Here is a 20,268-nt window from a genome sequence, read left to right on the forward strand (position 1 = left end):
CGACTGAGCCACCCAGGCGCCCACATCACTATATATTCTAAGAGTCCTTTAGTCCAATGTGGAATGTTCATAGCGTTGTTTGAGAATTCTGGGTCTCCATTAAATGCTGTATTCAAATGAGGTCCCACTAATGAGAAACTGTATATTTCTAGGAAGTGACCTTTTATTGAAGACAGTTGTTCAAAGCATTTAGAAATTAGTGCTGATGACCTGGGGAATGCAGAATATGGTTTTGATTTTCTCCAGAGCATGGCATAATCTTTTTTTTTTAAATTAATTAATTTTTTTTGATGTAGTGTTCCATGATTCATTGTTTGTGTATAACACCCAGTGCTCCATTAAATATGTGCCCTCTTTAATACCCATCACCAGGCTAACCCATCCCCCCACCCCCTCCCCTCTAGAACTCTCAGTTTGTTTCTCAGGGTCCACAGTCTCTCATGGTTCATCTCCCTCTTCGAATCCCCCCCCTTCATTTTTCCCTTCCTACTATCTTCTTCTTCTTCTTCTTTTTTATTTTTTATTTATTTTTTTTTGAGTTTTAATTTTTTTTTATTCTTATGTTAATCCCCATACATTACATCATTAGTTTTAGATGAAGTGTTCCATGATTCATTGTTTGTGCATAACACCCAGTGCTCCATGCAGAATGTGCCCTCCTCAATACCCACCACCAGGCTAACCCATCCTCCCACCCCCCTCCCCTCTAGAACCCTCAGTTTGTTTTTCAGAGTCCATCGTCTCTCATGGTTCGTCTACCCCTCCGATTTCCCCCGCTTCATTCTTCCCCTCCCGCTACCTTCTTCTTCTTCTTTTTTTTTTTTCCTTAACATATATTGCATTATTTGTTTCAGAGGTACAGGACTGTGATTCATCAGTCTTACACAATTCACAGCACTCACCATAGCACATACCCTCCCCAGTGTCTATCACCCAGCCACCCCATCCCTCCCAACCCTGCCACTCCAGCAACCCTCAGTTTGTTTCCTGAGATTAAGAATTCCTCGTATCAGTGAGGTCATATGATACATGTCTTTCTCTGATTGACTTATTTCGCTTAGCATAATACCCTCTAGTTCCATCCATGTTGTTGCAAATGGCAAGATTTCGGGGTTTTTTGATGGCTGCATAATATTCCACATTATATATATATATATATATATATATGTGTATATATATGTATATATATATATACATATATATACATACATAATCTACTAGTTAAGAGACTACCTCTCTTTCTCCTTACTTCTGCTAAACTTTTTTACTTAGTGGAACATTGCCTGAAGAAGGTGAGGGCATGGGTTTAAAATAAAACATGAGTTTGGAAAACGTATCTTGTTTTAAAACATTTCTGAGGTGCCTGGGTGGCTGAGTCAGTTGGGCATCCGACTCTTGGTTTCATGGTCTCAGGGTCCTGGGATCGAGCTGGTATATATATATAGATATATATAGCAATAAGTTCAAATGGGAACTTATATATATATATCTATATATATATATAGATATATATATATCCATTCTTTACCCATTCATCTGTTGATGGATGTCTTGGCTCTTTCCATAGTTTGGCTATTGTGGACATTGCGAGCATGGCATAATCTTTGTGAATTTCCTAGGACCCAGAGTCTTGCTACACCCCAGAATTGCTCAGCTTTAGAGAGGGTGAGTTACCTCATTTAGACTCCAAGAGACTGATGGGTTTTTTTTTTTTGAACATGAATTTTCACAAAATTATTCTTGTGCCTACATTCAGATAATTGTTGAGAAAAGGTAGCCTAAAAAAAAAAAGCAATACATGAATATGTCTTCACTTAAGTACATGCTCTCAGCGAGTTTAAAAAAAAAAAAGTGGAATTAGGGTCTCCAGAGCTTTAGGAGTCCATCCTCACTGTAGGTAGCAGTCAAATTCTGATGAGGCTGATGTGCAATACCAATCACATCTTTCTCGTGAACTGTCCCAGTTCTCTGCAGTTTGCCAGTGACTGTGTTAATATGGTAGAGCACAAAGTCCTCCCCTACACAGTAGATCCATTCACCACGGGGAGGGAGGGCGCAGCAAAGAAAATCACCACCACCTCTCTTACCAGAGCTGAAGCTTCTGACAGTCTGACCCTGCATGGTCATGATGACCACTCTATTTCATCTGTTACACACCACAAAGTGCTCTGGGTTTTTAGGAACCAGGATCACACTGTTGACCATGATATCTGTCCCTGCAGTGCTGCCCAGGGATTTAAAGGTATTTGAACATTCTGTTGTCTTCATATTCCAGATCTTTACAGTGCCATCAGAGGATGCACTAATATAAGGTCCATCTTGTGTAAAAGTTGCTTCATTAACAAAGGAGGGATGGTCGCAAAATTCCTTCAGGGTTTTCCCAGATTTTAAACCATGAATTCTAATTGTCTCATTAGAAGAGGCACTAAGAATATGACTACTGTCCAGAGAACAGGTGACACCTTTACTGTGCTCAAAGGGAGTGGGGGGATTCTTGTCTTTAAAGATTTATTTTAGAAAGAGAGAGCGAGAGAGAGAACGAGAGTGAGCATGAGTGGGGGAAGGGGCAGAGGGAGAGAATCCTCAAGGAGATTCCCTGCTGAGCATGGAGCCCGACTTAGGGCTCCCTCTCACAACCCTGAGATCATTACCAGAGCCAAAACTAAGAGTTGGTTGTGCTCAGACTGAGCCACCCAGGTGCCCCAAGGGTAGTCTGTCTAATGACTCACGTCCCTTGTTCAGGGTTTCCTCCCCTAAATTAATCATCAAAGAAGGCTTCACAGCAATGGTGGAGATTTTTGGTTTTGAGTTTTCTTTCATCAAGACTGTGGTTAGGTCTGATGGGTTGCCTTGTTCCAGTACCAGGAAATTTCATCATTTCCTCCAGGAGATAGTACTGATAAACTTGGCCAACTTCTTTTTTTAACCATCAACATTTTAAAGTCTGAGGAGACTTGTTCTTTGTGTTCTCACAGTCTCCTTCCATTTGAGATACAATTAGTCAAGTAGTTCCCTGCAACTAAGTGATGATAATGATTTTCCAGATCTACCTGTCTGAGATTATGCCCAGATTTCCTTGCCTGGAGTTTAGAGTGAACCCAAGCTCTACAACTGCATATTTACCCCCTGATTTACTCCTAAAGATAACTAGGATGGCCTTCGTACACAGATTTTGCTAGTTAAACTCCCATTTGAACTTATTGCTAAGTTCCTCGGAGGCACCTCAGATTTGTTCATGTTCACTACCCACAAGCAATCACTTTGTGATGGTCCTCTGGTGTGTGAGGGGAAGGGGAAAAGGCACTAGAGGGCAGGAAAGTGGTAGAATGAGGGGCATCATTATTTAGCACCACTTGTTGGCTTTCCATAGTCTTTGGCTCATTTGTCTCAGATGCTTTGTACTCTTGTTGCACTATTATAATTACAGCACTTACCATGTGATATTTGCTATTAGTATCCACGCTTCTGTCTCTGCAAGTAGATCCATGGTTCTCAAACTTTTTTTCTTCTCAAACCCATTTGGAGGGATATGACACAGAGCCATCAGTAACAGTAGCTTACTTTGCATCCTCCCATCCTCTGACTCCCTTCTCCTTGTTAAAAACCATTGAACTACAGTGAAGTTGGGGACAGGATCATCTTTTATTCCAAGCACCTAATGTATGGCTGGGACACTGCTAAATGAATAAGAGAATACCTGAGGTCACCAGCTGATTCAAGGGGGTGCCAGGGCTAGAACACTTAGGCAGTGTCATCTTCTAGAATGCCCCTCTCCAACTACTGCAATTTTTCTAATTTTGTCTCTCAGTATGATTTAATACTGTTGATTTTTTTGAAAAGGATTTTTTTCAAAATTCACAAATAATAGATGAGTATTCTCATTTTAAAGGAGGCAAGCAGTAATTTCCATTAATTTTAAAATGTTTTATTCAACAGTTAATATTGATAAGATTTTAAAAAATAAAACCCCATGTCAGAATAATAATTTTAGCTTTCACATCCATAATTATTTATTTATTGAGAATTTGAGCTTCATAGCTTTTATAGAGTTTTCATGGTTAGACCTCCCTGCCTTTCCAGAATGCTTTTAGAACTAGTGTAAAGGTATGTCTTCCAGCTAAAAAATGGAGAAAATTAAGACGATGTTCTGAATAATTAGGCACTGACAAATAGTATTGGTGTTATGATTAATTTTGAAGAACACACTTATTCTTCATTAAAAAATTTAAAAATTTCCCTTTATTTTATACTCATTTAAATCAAGTTTTCATTCTGCTTTATTGCCCTAGGCATTTTCAATTAATAAGATGTTTCAATTTTATCCTGGTGAGAGCATTTTATCCTGGTGGTTTTCTCCAGAAATGATGCATGTGATTTTTTTCTCAAATGATTTATTTTGTTGAGAACTGTTTCTTTTTTCCTATAATGATCTGTCAGATGAAATTTGGAGTCCTTTTTTTTTTTCCCCCAGAAATGAGTTATTGCTTTTTCATTTGCTTTAATTCTAGATTATCCCACCATCTCTCTATGGGATGAGATAAAGAGTCAGTAGCCTTTTTGTTCTAATTAAGTCCATTAAAAATATTGTATGTCTATCTTGTATCAGTAGGTACTTACTTAGAGGAGTAAGAGGAATAAGGGATGTGAAATACCATGGCACTTTGCGGAAATTAGGAGTCATTCCATTTGGCCACAGTGCTAGGGCCTGAGGCAGAGAACAGATGATGGTCTCAGATCTATATGACTCACAGTACTTTATTTCTTGGTGGCTGGTGTACTTTTCATATTACATAGTGGAATGAATTATGGACAAATTAAATGATGACTGGGGCTGATGAAGTAATTATAAAGGGATCTATGTGATGATAGCCAAAAATATAAAATAAGGAAAAAAATTTAAAAAAAATAAAGGATTCTTCCTTAAAACCCCCAGAATCTATCACTGGAAATAGAGTTGTTTAAAAGAGATAGGAAACTAACTTTTGACTGATGACATTTTCAGTTCTCTCCTCAGCCTGCCTGCATTAACCTGGGGACAATGTGGGCCTGGGCACTGTGGATGTTCCTTCTACTCTGCAAATTCAGCCTGGCAGGTAGGTTTACAGGTGCCCTTTTATGGATTATGTGATTCTTACTAACTTCTTTGGACAAGAACTATGAATCTGAGTGCAAAGAGACTCCTGGAGCTTGGGCATATGTGGATGAGCAACAGGGGGTTTGTGAACTCCCTGAATTTCTGTAGATGGGTGTGTGCATGTTGATGTATACATATGTGTGTGCAAATTTGGCAAGATGTCCTATCGTATTTTCAGAAGGAGATATGACCTCCCAAAAGGCCCAGATCCACTGTTTTAGTGTGGTAGTAAGTTCTTATCTCAATAGTTTTTATGTTAGGAGCAGCTGTTTCATGTAAAACACACATATAAAAACAAAAATACATGACTTTCACAGTATTTTCAATAATTTCCAAGGATATAAAGGGAAATGATGAAATGACGCATTTTTACAACGGTCCAACTTAAGACTTTGGGTCTAATATCCATATTAGGATATTTATTATCCATTACTTTGATTGCATCTTATATTAAAAAAAATAAAGACCAGAGAGGAAAAGTGGGGATTGGTTACTCGGAATGTAGAGAAGACATCACGTCATGTACCAGTTTGCTAGGCCTCTCATTACTACACACTGAATGGCTTAAAGAACAGAAATTTATTTTCTCATAGTTCTGGAGACTGGAAGTCCAAGATCAAAGTGTCCATAGAGTTGTTTTCCTGACACCTGTCTCCTTGGTGCATAAATGACATTCCTCTTGATTCCTCTTTGTATGGTCATCCCTTTGTGTGTCCTAATCTCCTTCTCTTCTAAGAACCCGAGTCGGATTAGATTAGGGCCTACCCTAATGGCCTCGGGTTAACTACTACCTCCTTAAAAACCCGTCTCCAGCCGTCTCCAAATAGAGTTACTTTCTGAAGTAAATGGGGGTTAGGGCTTCAGCATATTAATTTGGCCATATATAATTAAGACCGTAACATGTAGTAATTGGGGGTGACCAAGAGGCAGTCATAACCCACAGATAATGTCTTCCAGAACTCTCCCCTGGCATGGCCTGCCTTGTAGCCCGCTAGGGTATACCTGTGGTGCTTAGGAGTTTTATAGACACTATGGACAGGTAGGCCTATATCTCTCTGTCTCATCTAGCCTCTCCTGGCCAGCTCAGAAACCAAAAATTGGTCCCAGTTATGCAATTTACAGTTGAAGTTATATGCATCATGGCTCCTATCAACTCACCCTTCTGCTCAACTTACCTTTTCTGTCTTCTATCTCTGGCTTCTTCTCTTCTTATTACCTTTTACTTATACCATGTCCTACACAACTGGCTCCAGTTTCCACCTGACTTCCCTTTTAGAATATCCTTCCCTAGGTCTCGATCAGCCCTGCCCTTCTTCTCTTTAGAGACATTTTTCAAAACACTAATTTTGCAACAGCTCTAGGTGATATGAGCACATAGGGAAGAAGGGAGATCAAGAACAATGAATTTTGAAAAATGTTCTTTTTGCATGTGGAAAATTCTCTCATAAGCAAGAATATTCTCCTTATCTTTCTTAGAGGAAGGTTAATGAATATTTCCCCTTATTTCTAGATGTAGGAGAAATAGTTATTTTTAGAAACATAGGAATATAGTTATGGCTTTTTTTTTGAAGATGTGGTGGAAGGATAGATATGCACAAATGGTAAGTCTATCCTTCAGTTGTCTATTTTTAAAAAATAAAAATTCTGGGCGCCTGGGTGGCTCAGTCGTTAAGCGTCTGCCTTCGGCTCAGGTCATGATCTCGGGAGTCCTGGGATCGAGCCCCGCATCGGGCTCCCCGCTCGGCGGGGAGCCTGCTTCTCCCTCTCCCACTCCCCCTACTTGTGTTCCCTCTCTCGCTGTGTCTCTCTCTGTCAAATAAATAAAATCTTTAAAAAATAAAAAAATAAAAAAATAAAAATAAAAATAAAAATAAAAATTCTGCAGGACACCTGGTTGGCTCAGGCAGTTAAGCGTCTGCCTTCAGTTCAGGCCATGATCCCAGGGTCCTGGGATTGAGTCCTGCATTGGGCTCCCTGCTCAGCGGGGAGCCTGCATCTCCCTCTGCCTGCTGCTCGCTCTCACTCTCTCTCTCTGACAAATAAGTAAATAAAATCTTTAAAAAAATAAATAAAAATAAAAATTCTGTTTTTGAATTGTTTTAGATTTATAGAACATTTGTTAAGACAGTACAGAGAGTTCTTGTATACCCCTCATCCAGTTTCCCCCATTGTTAATATCTTATAATACATTTGCCCAAACTAAGAAAGTGATATCGACACATTATTGTAGACTAAATACAGACTTTATTTGGATTTCACTAGTTTTTTTCATTAATGTTCTCTGTTCCAAGATTGAATTCATGGTACCATATTGCATTGCATTGTCATATCTCCCTTGTCTCTTGTGGTCTGTGATAGTTTCTTAGTCTTTCCTTGTTTCTCATGACCTTAACACTCTTGAGTACTTGTCAGTACTCCTGGGTTTTTATAAAAAGTATAACAGAGATGAAGTGCCTTTTGTGCTCTATCACGTGTAACAGTCTTCAGATGAAGAGCTGATTTTCTTTCTTTCTTTCTTCCTTCCTTCCTTCCTTCCTTCCTTCCTTTCTTTCTTTCTTTCTTTCTTTCTTTCTTTCTTTCTTTCTTTCTTTCTTTCTTTCTTTCTTTCTTTCTTTCTTTCTTTCTTTCTTTCTTTCTTTCTTTCTTTCTTTCTTTCACAGAGAGATAGAGAGACAGCACAAGTAGGCAGAGTGGCAGGCAGAGGGAGAGGGAGAAGCAGGCTTCCCGCGGAGCAGGGAGCCCAACACGGGGCTCGATCCCAGGATCCTGGGATCATGACCTGAGCCGAAGGCAGCCGCTTAGCCGACTGAGCCACCCAGGCGCCCCGAAGAGCTGATATTCTAACTAGAGATAATGGATAAGACTTAAAATCAGCGCCCTGTTTTCCAACAAGTGGAAAGGGAGGATGAGAGCTGTATAGGCTTTGAGAATCGTGGTGGTTCCATTATGTAAAATAAAAGCAGTTCATACGTGCAGGGTCACACCAGACAACAGGCAGAAATATAAGTAAAGCAAGTAAGTCAAAGTGAAGCCTAGTATTGTTTATTCATCTGGTTCCTTCTTATTCCAGTTCCTCTCAACCCCCTAATTGTGATAAAACTAATCTCAAATGACCTGAGATACATATGCAGAATTCGAATGTCAGGAGGACACATGAAGAGAGAAAACTACTGATAAAGTGAATTCTTCTCCCAAGTTTTAGAATCCTGGATTTTCAGAGCAGACTGCCTATTTTTTACGTTAGTCAGGGAAAGTTGTTTATGCTGTAAAAATAAACAAGCCCCATATCTCAGTGTTTAAAACAGCAGGAGGTAAGCAGGAGCCCAGGGTGATGAAGGTTCTACTATCCTAAGACACTATCATCTCAGCATGGATTTGCAGGGTGTGCAGGAACACAGGAAGGAGAGAAAGGAGAATCATGCACCAGAACTTAAATGATTCTCTCATTTGGCCAGAGCAAGTCACATGGCCATGCCTAATTTCAAGGGTGCAAGAAAATAAAATCTTGCTGTATATCCAAGAAGGGGAGATATTGATGAGCACTGGAAATACTTCTGAATGCACATTTTATTTATTACAGATCTCTTCTGTAATACTAGGTTAAAGGATTAAAATATTCCATTCCAAAATACACTACTTTGACATGGGGATTATTTTAATGTGGAGGCAGATGAGATTCAACAGATGCAGAAATGAAGCCTACTGCATTAGTTTCCCACACGTATTTACCTTCCTGCAGTTTGCTACCCTTGGAAACCTAAATTCCTTTTCCTTTGTCCTGTCTCTTCTGCACAAATTTATTGTGTTTTTGTTAAGATGCTATGTGAGCCCACGATCTAACCACCTCTTTGAATTACTCTTTATTGAGGTTTCTCCTGCATGATATGTGCTGCATGCATTAATAAACTGTTTTTTTTTCTTTTTAATCTGTTTTTTGTTAACTTTATTTTATAAGGCCCTAGCTGCAGAACCTAGGAAGGTAAAAGGAATAGGAATTTTTTCTTCTTGGGCGCCTGGGTAGCTCAGTTGGTTAAGCGACTGCCTTTGGCTCAGGTCATGATCCTGGAGTCCTGGGATCGAGTCCCGCATCGGGCTCCCTGCTCAGCAGGAAGTCTGCTTCTCCCTCTGACCCTCCCCCCTCTCATGCTCTCTCTCATTCTCTCTCTCAAATAAATAAATAAAATTTAAAAAAAAAAAAAGGAATTTTTTCTTCTCACACACCAATATCTCTATAAGAATATTGCTTTCTTGGGTGCCTGGGTGGCTCAGTTGGTTGGGCGACTGCTTTCGGCTCAGGTCATGATTCCGGAGAACCCGGATCGAGTCCCGCATCCGGCTCCCCGCTCGGCGGGAAGTCTGCTTCCCCCTCTAACCCTCCCCCCTCTCATGCTCTCTCAGTCTCTCTCTCTGAATAAATAAATAAAATTAAAAAAAAAAAAAGAATATTGCTTTCTTGCCATATTCCAAGCAGTAAGGACAAGACAAATGTAGCTCCATTAATAAGTTCATGTGGAATGGAAAATCATTTTTTAAAAAGATTTTATTTATTTACTTGACAGAGAGAGACAGTGAGAGAGGGAACACAAGCAGGGTGGGGGCTAATGGGAGAGGGAGAAGCAGGCCCCCTGCCAAGCAGGGAGCCTGTTGCAGGGCTCCATGTGGGCTCCATGCAGGGCTCCATGCAGGGTTCGATCCCAGGACCCTGGGATCATGACCTGAGTGGAAGGCAGACACTTAATGACTGAGCCACCCAGGCGCCCCTGGAAAATCATTTTAAAAACTATTTTCTCTTTTCCTGATACCTGGGGAACCAGATTGTTCTGGTTCTGGGTGCCAGATGTTTGACTCATTTTCTGACTTATGGCTTTATATATATATATATATATATATATATATATATATATATATATATATAAATTAAAGCTTCTGAAAGAGTAAAGGGAGGTATTCAGGGAAGACTGGGAAAGACAAGACACTGAGTTTTGACCAGGGTACATTTGAATCCATAAGGATCTGTTTCTACATTGGTTTTTGTGGCGGGCTCTGGATTCAGCCAATGCGAGACAAAGTAAGAATGAAAAGGAAATAAAATAAAATACGACTGTAGGAGGCCATAATGAGAATAGCACAAGACCAAAGAATATTCTGGGGATACAAGAAAAAACTTCTTGTTTCCTTGTTCTGCAGGAAAGGCTTAACTTTGAAATCCTGCTAAGAGTTAGTATGATGGGTATAAGTGAAATGTGTGAAGTGAAGTAAGGGGCAAGCTAATATTTAATGAATATTTAAAAAAAAAAACTTGTCCAAAGGACCAAAGACTAACCCACGTGTAAACACACACACACACACACACACACATGCACACACACACATGTGAGCACACTGCTATCATCTCTGAGTCATGAAGGCAGAGTGAGTTGCTAAGTGTGAAGATTATTCCTTTGGGGATATTATGGGCTGACTTTGGTTCACCGCCTTGTTGGGTTTTGTATGTTCCTGCTGTGGAATATGTTTGTGTTTTGAGGAATGCATTACTGGTCTAGCTTTCAATCCCAATGTAACATGCAGTATTATTTGGTTCAGGTCCAGTTCCTTGGTCTTTTTAAGTATTTGGACTTAGAGATTACTTTGTCATAATTTTCAGCATGCAAGTAGTAAAGATAAAAAATCCTTTTAAAAAATTGTTTTATTTTGGGCGCCTGGGTGGCTCAGTTGGTTGAGCGACTGCCTTCGGCTCAGGTCATGATCCTGGAGTCCTGGGATCGAGTCCCATATCGGGCTCCTTGCTCAGCAGGGGGTCTGCTTCTCCCTCTGACCCTCCCCCCTCTCATGTGCTCTCTCTCTCAAATAAATAAATAAAATCTTTAAAAAAAATTGTTTTATTTTAATTCCAATGTAGTTAACATACAGGGTTATATTAGTTTCAGGGGAACAGTATAGTGATTCTATACATTGATACATCACCCAGTGTTCATCACAAGTGCCCTTCTTAATCCCCATCACCTATTTCACCCATCCCCTATCCACCTCCCCTCTAGAACCATCAATTTATTTTCTAAGAGTCTGTTTCTTGGTTTGTCTGTCTCTCTTTTTTCCCTTTGCTCATTTGTTTTGTTTCTTAAATTCCACATATGATGAAGTCATATGGTATTTGCCTTTCTCTGACTTACTTTGCTTAACATTATACTCTCTAGTTCCATCCATGTTGTTGCAAATGGCAAGATTTCATTCTTTTTTATGGTTGAATAATATTCCATTGTATATATATACCACTTCTTCTTTATCCACTCATCTATCATTGGACACTTGGGCTGCTTTCATATCTTGGCTATTGTAAATAATGCTGCAATAAACATAGGGGTGTAGGTATACTTTTGAATTAGTGTTTTATATTTTTTTTGGTAAATACCCAATAGTGTGATTACTGGATTGTAGGGTAGTTCTATTTTTAACTTTCTGAGGAAACTCCATACTGTTTTCCACAGTGGCATTCCCAGCTTGCATTTCCACCAACAGTGCAAGAGGGTTCCTTTTTCTCTATATCCTCACCAAAACTGTTTTTGATTTTAGCCCTTCTGACAGGTGTGATGATGAGTGAAGCTGAGCATCTTTTCATGGGTTGGTTGGCCATCTGGATGTCTTCTGCCCATTTTTAAATTGGATTATTTGTTTTTTGGGCATTGAGTTGTGTCAGTTCTTTATATATTTTAGATAATAACCCTTTATCAGAGATGTCATTTGCAAATATCTTCTCCCATCCAGTGGGTTGTCTTTTGGTTTTGTTGCTTGTTCCTTTGCTGTGCAGAAGCATTTTATTTTGATCAAGTCCCAATAGTTTGTTTTTGCTTTTATTTCCCTTGCTTCAGGAGCTATATCTAGAAAAATGTTGCTACGGCCGATGTTAGAGAAATTACTACCTGTGCTCTCTTCTACTATTTTTATGGTTTCGGGTCTCACATGTAGGTCTTTCATCCATTTTGAATTTATTTTTGTGTGTGGTGTAAGAAAGTGGTCTAGTTTCATTCTTTTGCATCTTGCTGTCCAGTTTTCCCAAAACCATTTGTTGAAGAGACAGCGTTTTTCCCATTGGGTATTTGTTCCTGCTTTGTTGAAGAATAATCGACCATGTAATTGTGGGTTTATTTCTAGGTTTTCCATTCTGTTCTGATCTATGTGTCTATATTTGTGCTCGTACCATACTGTTTTGATTATTGCAGCTTTGTAGTATAATTAGAAGTCTGAAATTGTAATGCTTCCAGCTTTGCTTTTTTTTTTTTTTCTCCAAACAAAATTGCTTTGACTCTTTGGGGTCCTTGTGGTTCCATACAAATTTTAAGATTGTTTTTTCTAATTCTGTGAAAAATGTTGTTGGTATTTTGATAGGGATTGCATTAAATGTGTAGATTGCTCTGGGTAGTATAGACATTTTAAGAATTTTTTTTCTTCCTGTCTATGAGCATGGAATGTCTTTCCATTTCTTTGTGTCATCTTCAATTTCTTTCATCAATGTCTTATAGTTTTCAGAGTATAGGTCTTTCATCTCTTTAGTTAAGTTTATTCCTAGGTACTTTATTTTTTTTTTGGTGCAATTGTAAATGGGATTGCTTTCTTAATTTTTCTTTCTGCTACTTCATTATTAATATATAGAAATGCAACAGAGTTCTGTATGTTGATTTTGTATCCTGAGACTTAAATGAATTCAAATTTCAGTTCTAGTAGTTTTTTGGTGGAGTCTTTAGCATTTTCTGTATATAGTGTCATGTCATCTGCAAATAGTGAAAGTTTTACTTCTTCCTTACTAATTTGGATGCCTTTTATTTCTTTTTGTTGTCTGCTTGCTGTGGCTAGGACTTCCAGTACTATATTGAATAAAAGTGGTGAGAGTGGACATCCTTGTCTTGTTCCTGGCCTTAGGGGAAATGTTCTCAACTTTTCCCCACGACTATGATGTTGGCTCTGGGTTTTTCATATAAGGCCTTTGTCATATTGAGGTATGTTCCCTCTGTCCCTACTTTGTTGAGGGTTTTTATTATGAACGGGTTATACTTCGTTAAATGGTTTTTCTGATCTATCGAAATGATCATATCATTTTTATAATTTCTCTTATAGATGTGATGTATCACACAGATTGATTTGAGAATATTGAACCACCCTTGCAACCGTGGAATAAATACCAGTTGATCATGGTGAACAACTTCTTTTAATGTATCATTGGATTCACTTTGCTGGTATTTTGTTGAGGATTTTTGCATCTATATTCATCAGAGATATTGGCCTGTCGTTTTTTTTGGTGGAGTCTTAATCTGGTTTTGGTATTAAGGTAATGCTGGCTTCATAGAATGAATTTGGAAATTTTCCTTCCTCTTCTCTTTTTTGGAATAGTTTGAGAAGAATAGATATTAACTCTTCTTTATATGTTTGGTAGAATTCGCCTGTGAAGCTATCTGGTCCTGGACTTTTGTTTGTTGGGAGTTTTTTGAGTACTGAATCAATTTACTTTCTAGTAATGGATCTATTCAGATTTTCTATTTCTTCCTGTTTCAGTTTTAGTAGTTTTATGTTTCTAGGAAATTATGCATTTCTTCTAAGTTGTCCAATTTGTTGTCATATAATTTTTCATAACATTCTTTTGCATTTGTTTATCTTTCTGTGGTGTTGGTTGTTATTTCTTCTATTTGTGATTTTGTTTAGTTGAGCCCTTTCTCTCTCTCTCTCTCTTTCTCTTTTAATGAGTCTGGCTAGAGGTTTATCAATTTTACTGATCTTTTTGAAGAACCAGCTCCTGGTCATTGATGTGTTCTACTGTTTTTTAGTTTCTATATCATTTATTTCTGTTCTAATCTTTATGATTTCCTTCTTTTTGCTGGTTTGGGGTTTTTATTTGTTGTTCTTTTTCTAGCTCCTTTGGGTGTAAGATTAGGTTGTTTATTTGAGACTTTTCTTGCTTCTTGAAGCATGCCTGTATTGCTATAAACTTCCCTCTTAGAACCACTTTTGCTGTGTCCCAAAGATTTGGACCATTCTGTTTTCATTTTTATTTGTTTCCACGTAATTTTTTATTTCTTCTTTTGATTTCTTGTTTGACTCATTCATTGTTGAGCAGCATGTTATTTAACCTCTGTGAATTTGTGGTCTTTCCAGATTTTTTCCTGTGGTTGACTTCTAGTTCATAGTGTTGTGGTCAGAAAAAATGAATGCTATCTGTGATTTCGATCTTTTTGAATTTTTTGAGACTTGTCTTGTGGCCTAATATGTGATCTATTCTGGAGAATGTTCCATGTGGGTCTCTGTACCTCTTGGATCTACAAAGGGCACTCTGTGCCTCTTGGAAGTTTTCAGTTCTTATTTCTTCAGATACATTTTTTGCCCCCTTTTCTCTATTTTCTTCCTCTGGGCTCCCTAAATGCGAGTATTTTTTTCAGACTTGATGGAGTCACTGAGTTCCCTAGACTATTCTCAAGTTTCATAATTTTTTTCCTCTCATTTGCCCAGTTTGGTTACTTTCTATTACTCTGTCTTCCAGGTCATTATTTCTCTGTTTCGTTTAGCCTGCTACTTATTCCATCAAGTGTATTTTTAATTTCATTTATTGTGGTCTTTATCTCTGATTGATTCTTTTTTATCTCTTAATTAAGTGTCTTACTGATGTCCTCTACTCTCTTCTCCAGTCTAATGGGTATCTTTATGATCATTCCTTAAATTCTCTGTCAGGTATATTACCTTTGTCTGTTTTGCTTAGGTCTTTTTTGTGGTTTGGTCCTATTCTTTCACTTGGATATATTTCTCTGACTTCTCATTTTTTGTAACTGTCTGTCTATTTCTCTGTGTAAAGTCAGCTATGTCTCCTGTTCTTGAAGGTAATGGCTTTAGGAAGAAGAGGTCCTGAAGTACCCTGCAGTGCATTGTCCCCTGCTCCCCAGGGCCTAGTCCTTCAGGGAGTTTCTCCTCTGGGTGTTGCATGTGTCTTGTGTTCTTGTCTCTTTTTGCTTCAGTTCAGTTGTCTGCAGTGGCTCTCTTTGCCTGTTGTGGGTAGTGTTTGGTTCCTGACAGTTGTGGCCTGTATTTAAACAAGGTACACTCTGGTCTGTTCGCTAATTGAGACCCGGAGCTGCTGCTATTGGTACTGGCCAGCCTAAGTGGATCTGCAAAGGGCACGTGGAAGGTCTTGCACTTTTAACAAGGCCTCAGGCTTCTGCAGAGCCCGCCACCACCAAGACCAGGGCTCTGCAAAAGGCACAGGTCAGAAGAGGCAGTGCTGGTGAGGTTTGTGTTGATCTTCTACGGGAGGGGATCCACATTGCTGGGACCGAGGCAAGTGTGACTGGAAAAGGCAGATACATTGAAGCATGGGGTGGGGGGCTTGGTGCAAGCAAGTTAGGTGGGGAGTGTGGGCAAAGTACTGGTTCCCACAGGCGGCTTTGTGTTTCTGCTGGTGGGCCGGGATGGGAAATTGTGCCTACAAACTCCTTTGTTCCTGGAGGTGTCTTTCTGAGATCCATAGCTCTCCAGGACATAGTCTGTAATGAGTAAATCACTCCCTCTCCCATTTGCCACCAGTGTTTTTCTTTCCTTTTTTTTTTTATTTTTAAGATTTTATTTATTTATTTATTTAGAGAGCATGCAAGGGGTGGGGAGGGGTTGAGGGAGAGGAGAGAGAGAGAATCTGAAGCAGACTCTGCACTGAGTGCAGATCTGGACACAGGGCTTGGGATCATGACCTGAGCTGATATCAGGAGTCAGACACCCAAGTGACTGATCCACACAGGAACCCCTGCCACCCAGTGGTTTTCAAACTGCTGGTTCTTCACTGTATCTGCTTAGGCTGCTTGTCATGCTGCCTCTTAAAGGGTGAGGACTCAGCTTCCTAATGCCCACAGAGCTTTCCTAGAGCCGAATACCTTATTTTAAGAATTCCAGGCTTGGAGTCCTACTGTTTGTAAGAACTCACAAAATCAGGCCCCTCTTGTTTTCAAAGCCAAATGTTATGGGGGTTTGTCTTCCCCATTTTGAGTCCCCAGTGTGATTGTCTGTTTCTTGCCTTTCACTGTACTCCCAGCTCCCTCCTGTTTGTGGATGGCCCCAGTCCCTTTAGGTCTCAAATCGCATCTCCGCCTTCTTCGATGTGGCCTTTTCTCTACTTTGTTTGTGGGGTTTGTTCTGTCAGTCTTTGGGTCTTTTTCTGGAATATTCAAGCTGATGTGAATGTTACCTGGTTGTATCTGTGGAATGAGGTGAGAGTCCTACTCTGCCATCTTCCCAACAGCACAAGATAGAAAATCTTTGACTTCACTGCTAACTAATGGGTGCGTCAAGGATGGGGTGCAGCAGTAGTGGGGCCTGGGTGGCTCAGTCGTTAAGCGTCTGCCTTCAGCTCGGCTCATGATCTCAGGGTCTTGGGATCGAGCCCCATGTTGGGCTCCTGCTCAGCAGGGAGCCTGCTTCTCCCTCCCCCCTGCTTGTTCTCTCTTTCTCTCAAATGAAATAAAAATAAACTCTTAAAAAAAAGGATAGGGTGCAGCATTCAGAGGAAGGCAACTTCTCAAGAAAGAGCTGGAAGTGTTGACACAACATGTAGGCACCTAGCTCTCCCTCATTCTTTTTTTTTTTTTAATTTCAAGTTTTTATTTAAATTCTAGTTAGTTAACATGTATGGTAAAATTGGTTTCAGGTATAGAATTTAGGGATTCATCACTTACATATAACACTCAGTGCTCATCATAACAAGTGCCCCCCTTAGTACCCATCCCCCATCTAGCCCATCCCCCCCCACCTCCCTTCCTCAACCCTCAGTTTGTTCTCTATAGTTAAGAGGGTTTTTTTTTATTCTTATGTTAATCCCCATACATTACATCATTAGTTTTAGATGTAGTGTTTCATGATTCATTGTTTGTGCATAACACCCAGTGCTCCATGCAGAATGTGCCCTCCTCAATACCCATTACCAGGCTAACCCATCCTCCCACCCCCCTCCCCTCTAGAATCTCCCTCATTCTTATTTATCATTTCCAGGGGCTACTTTTCCCCTGTGGATAACGCTCATTTCATAGAACAAATATATGAATATATATACAAATTTTAAAAACCTAAACCTAAACAAAACAGTGAATGTCCTCGATTCTGGAACCGTTTACTATTGCTTTTTCGTTAGAAGGTAATACCTCTGACAGAGGTGAAATAAATACAGTATTAGTTAGGTGTGCAGAGAAAATATAACATCCTTATATCTATGATCAAGCCAATCAATTCCAAAAGTTCCTTCTCCCCTGGAAAGCCAGGCAGGGTTGAAGAAGAGGAGAGTGGGTAGCACTCTTATTTGTTAACATTAGCTCATTTTCTATGGTTTATAGTGTTTTTTAGCTGATTCAGTCCCTCTGGAGTAAATGCCCACCTTCCAGAGTTCCTGCCTTTCTCCTGCTCCTTTTTAAGATGGTGTCTGGGTACATGAGCAGGGTTTATATGACTGAATGAAGAACCTCTGGCAAGGGATTGTGAATCTATGTAAGAAAGTCTTTGTGTTGCCTTCTGGTCTTCTCTGGACTGCCTGCTTTGGTCTCATGCCTCCTTGGCAGGACAGCTGGCTTTGCCTAGACTTTGGGGCATCATATGGGCACCTATTCCTGAAGTTCATGTCCCATTTGTTTTCCTGTGGTTCTGAAGTCCCCTGTGCATAGCAGTCTCTTCATCTGAATCCCAGGCTTGGACCAACCTCACACGTCTATACCCACTCCCCACCCTGAGATACCAGGGACTTCTGGATCCCAGAATGCTACACTTGCCTGTGTGGGGCTTCTCTGAAGAGCTGTGCCATTGCAGTGTTAGGACTTCTGCCTTATGTTGGAGTTGAAACTGAGTGTAACTTGAGCCTTCTTTTAGACTAAAGGCTTGTGACCTGCCCCAGGCTGTGCCTGGTGAAGTAAGTCACCAGCCCAGATGATCTAGTTTCACAGATCCATCTGCGTGTTTCTACTGCTCTATCAAGAACACTGACATCTGAGCTCCTTACTCTTACTTTCATTGTCTCCCTACCCACCCCCATCAGTATTTTACTTGCTAGAAGTGATGGGCTTTTTCCTATTTCTTGTCTGGTAGGGGCTTCCTTCCTGGATGGATTAGAGCTTTGCTTTGATATGTAAAGTTAACCTAAATTGTCTTCCTCTCTCAAAAATGCCTGCTTCTGGGGTGCCTGGGTGGCTCAGTCGTGAAGCATCTGCCTTCGGCTCAGGTCATGATGCCTCGGCTCAGGTCATGATCCCAGGGTCCTGAGATCAAGCCCTGCATTGGGCTCCCTGCTCAACGGGAAGCCTGCTTCTCCCTTTCCCATTCCCCCTGCTCGTGTTCCCTCTCTTGCTGTCTCTCTCTCTCTGTTAAATAAATAAGTAAATAAATAAATAAATAAATAAATAAAATCTAAAAAAAAAAAAAAGCCTGCTTCTTAAGACTGATTTTGCCAAAGACTCAAAAAGAAGTTAGTTTGAGTCTCAGAATTGAACATTGCCCTTAGTTTGAAATTGCCTTTGTTCTCAATTATGTATGTGTGTATGTGCATGCATGAGCATGTATGATTAACCCCTTGGGCATCTGGTGAAACATCTGGACCACTTCTCAATATGTGTAAGTGCATAAATAGTATACAGAGGATTACAAAGGAACTCAAATATAATGAAAGAATGTTATCAAAGTATTAAGGAAACAGGAATTCTCCCAGGAGCCACTGCTCTTCCTCTTCCCCTAAGCAGCCTGAGGTGACCTCTGAAAATAGCTTGCCATTCGCTTGACCCAGAAAACCCTACGAAATCATGCAAATCAAGAGGTTCAAATCTTCATGTTCACTTTAAGAACATACGTGAAACTACCCAGGCCATCAAGGGTCTGCAGATCCGAAAAGCCCCCAAGTATCTGAAAGATGTCACTTTGCAGAAGCAGTGTGTGCCATTCCGTTGCTACAATGGTGGAGTTGGTAGGTGTGCCCAGGCCAAACAGTGGGGCTGGACACAGGGTCGGTGGCCCAAGAAGAGTGCTGAATTGTTACTGCACATGCTTAAAAATGCAGAGAGTAATGCTGAACTTAAGGGTTTAGATGTCGGTTCTCTGGTCACTGAGCACATCCAGGTGAACAAAGCTCCCAAGTCACCACAACGTACAGGGCTCATGGTTGGACTAACCCATATATGAGCTCTCCCTGCCACATAGAGATGATCCTTACTTAACAAGAGCAGATTGTTCCTAAACCAGGAGAAGAGGTTGCACAGAAGAAAAAGATATCCCAGAAGAAACTGAAGAAACAAAAACTTACGGCCTGGGAGTAAATTCTGCACAGAATAAATGCAAATAAAAATAAAAAGAGAAAAAGAAAGTATTAAGGAAACAAATTTGTGACAGTACTATATGTGCTTCTTAATCGATACATCAAGGTACCTGCAACAACTGAAATATGAAAATACTCTGACATTTAATGGTGACAAAGTAACAAGTAATGATACAACTGTAGGTTGTTGACCACATTTATGATGGAAGGAAACTGTAAATTTTAACAATAGGTATGTGAAAAATTTTTCCTTTTTAAGTTCATGTACCAATAGATTGTATCTCTGGACCCTTGCAGGGTCTAGATCCATATTCTAGATTGTATCTATTTTCCCTATGAAGGGATAGGTGTTACTGGGTGAGAAACTACAAAGAGCAAGATTTATAAGCTATGAAATACAGATGAATATATTTCAGAAATTTTCCCTATTGTAATCTTCTGGGGAAAAATTATTGATACATAAGGTTGAAGTGTGGCATAGTTGAACATTTTGTGTTTTTCTCTTTTCCACATATCATCCATTGCCCAGTTACCCAGACCGATTCCATCATTTGATGCTTTACTTAGTATTTCACTAACACTTCATATTTGCCTGGTATTTTAATGATTTTTGCTTCTCAAATGTTGCTTTTGAGTGAGAATATAATTTTTTTGAAAGGCAAAAATCTAGTTTTTCAAGGGGAATAATTGAAGAGCGGGAGTTAGATTCTTTCCTTGGTCCTGAATGGGAGAATTTATAATATGTATAAACTAACCAAGAAAGACCAGCTTTTGATCTGCTTATTTTCATGAAATGATTGTGTCTCTCGCTGTGTGTGTGTGTACGTAT

At 39.7% G+C, this 20,268-nt stretch overlaps 1 protein-coding gene and 1 pseudogene across 1 annotated transcript in view; both read left to right on the forward strand.

Annotated features, from left to right (window-relative positions):
- The first annotated feature begins 2,203 nt into the window (after nt 1–2,203).
- Nucleotides 2,204–20,268, forward strand: part of IL31RA (interleukin 31 receptor A) — a 54,299-nt gene continuing 36,234 nt past the window's right edge. The window contains exons 1-2 of the mRNA XM_021702121.1: nt 2,204–2,242; nt 5,003–5,093. Coding sequence (XP_021557796.1) covers nt 2,204–2,242; nt 5,003–5,093 — 130 coding nt within the window. The remainder of the gene's footprint in view (nt 2,243–5,002; nt 5,094–20,268) is intronic.
- LOC110591171 lies at nt 14,973–19,440 on the forward strand (annotated as a pseudogene).

The sequence above is a fragment of the Neomonachus schauinslandi genome, chromosome 7, assembly GCF_002201575.2.
Source record: "Neomonachus schauinslandi chromosome 7, ASM220157v2, whole genome shotgun sequence".
Lineage (NCBI taxonomy): Eukaryota > Metazoa > Chordata > Mammalia > Carnivora > Phocidae > Neomonachus > Neomonachus schauinslandi.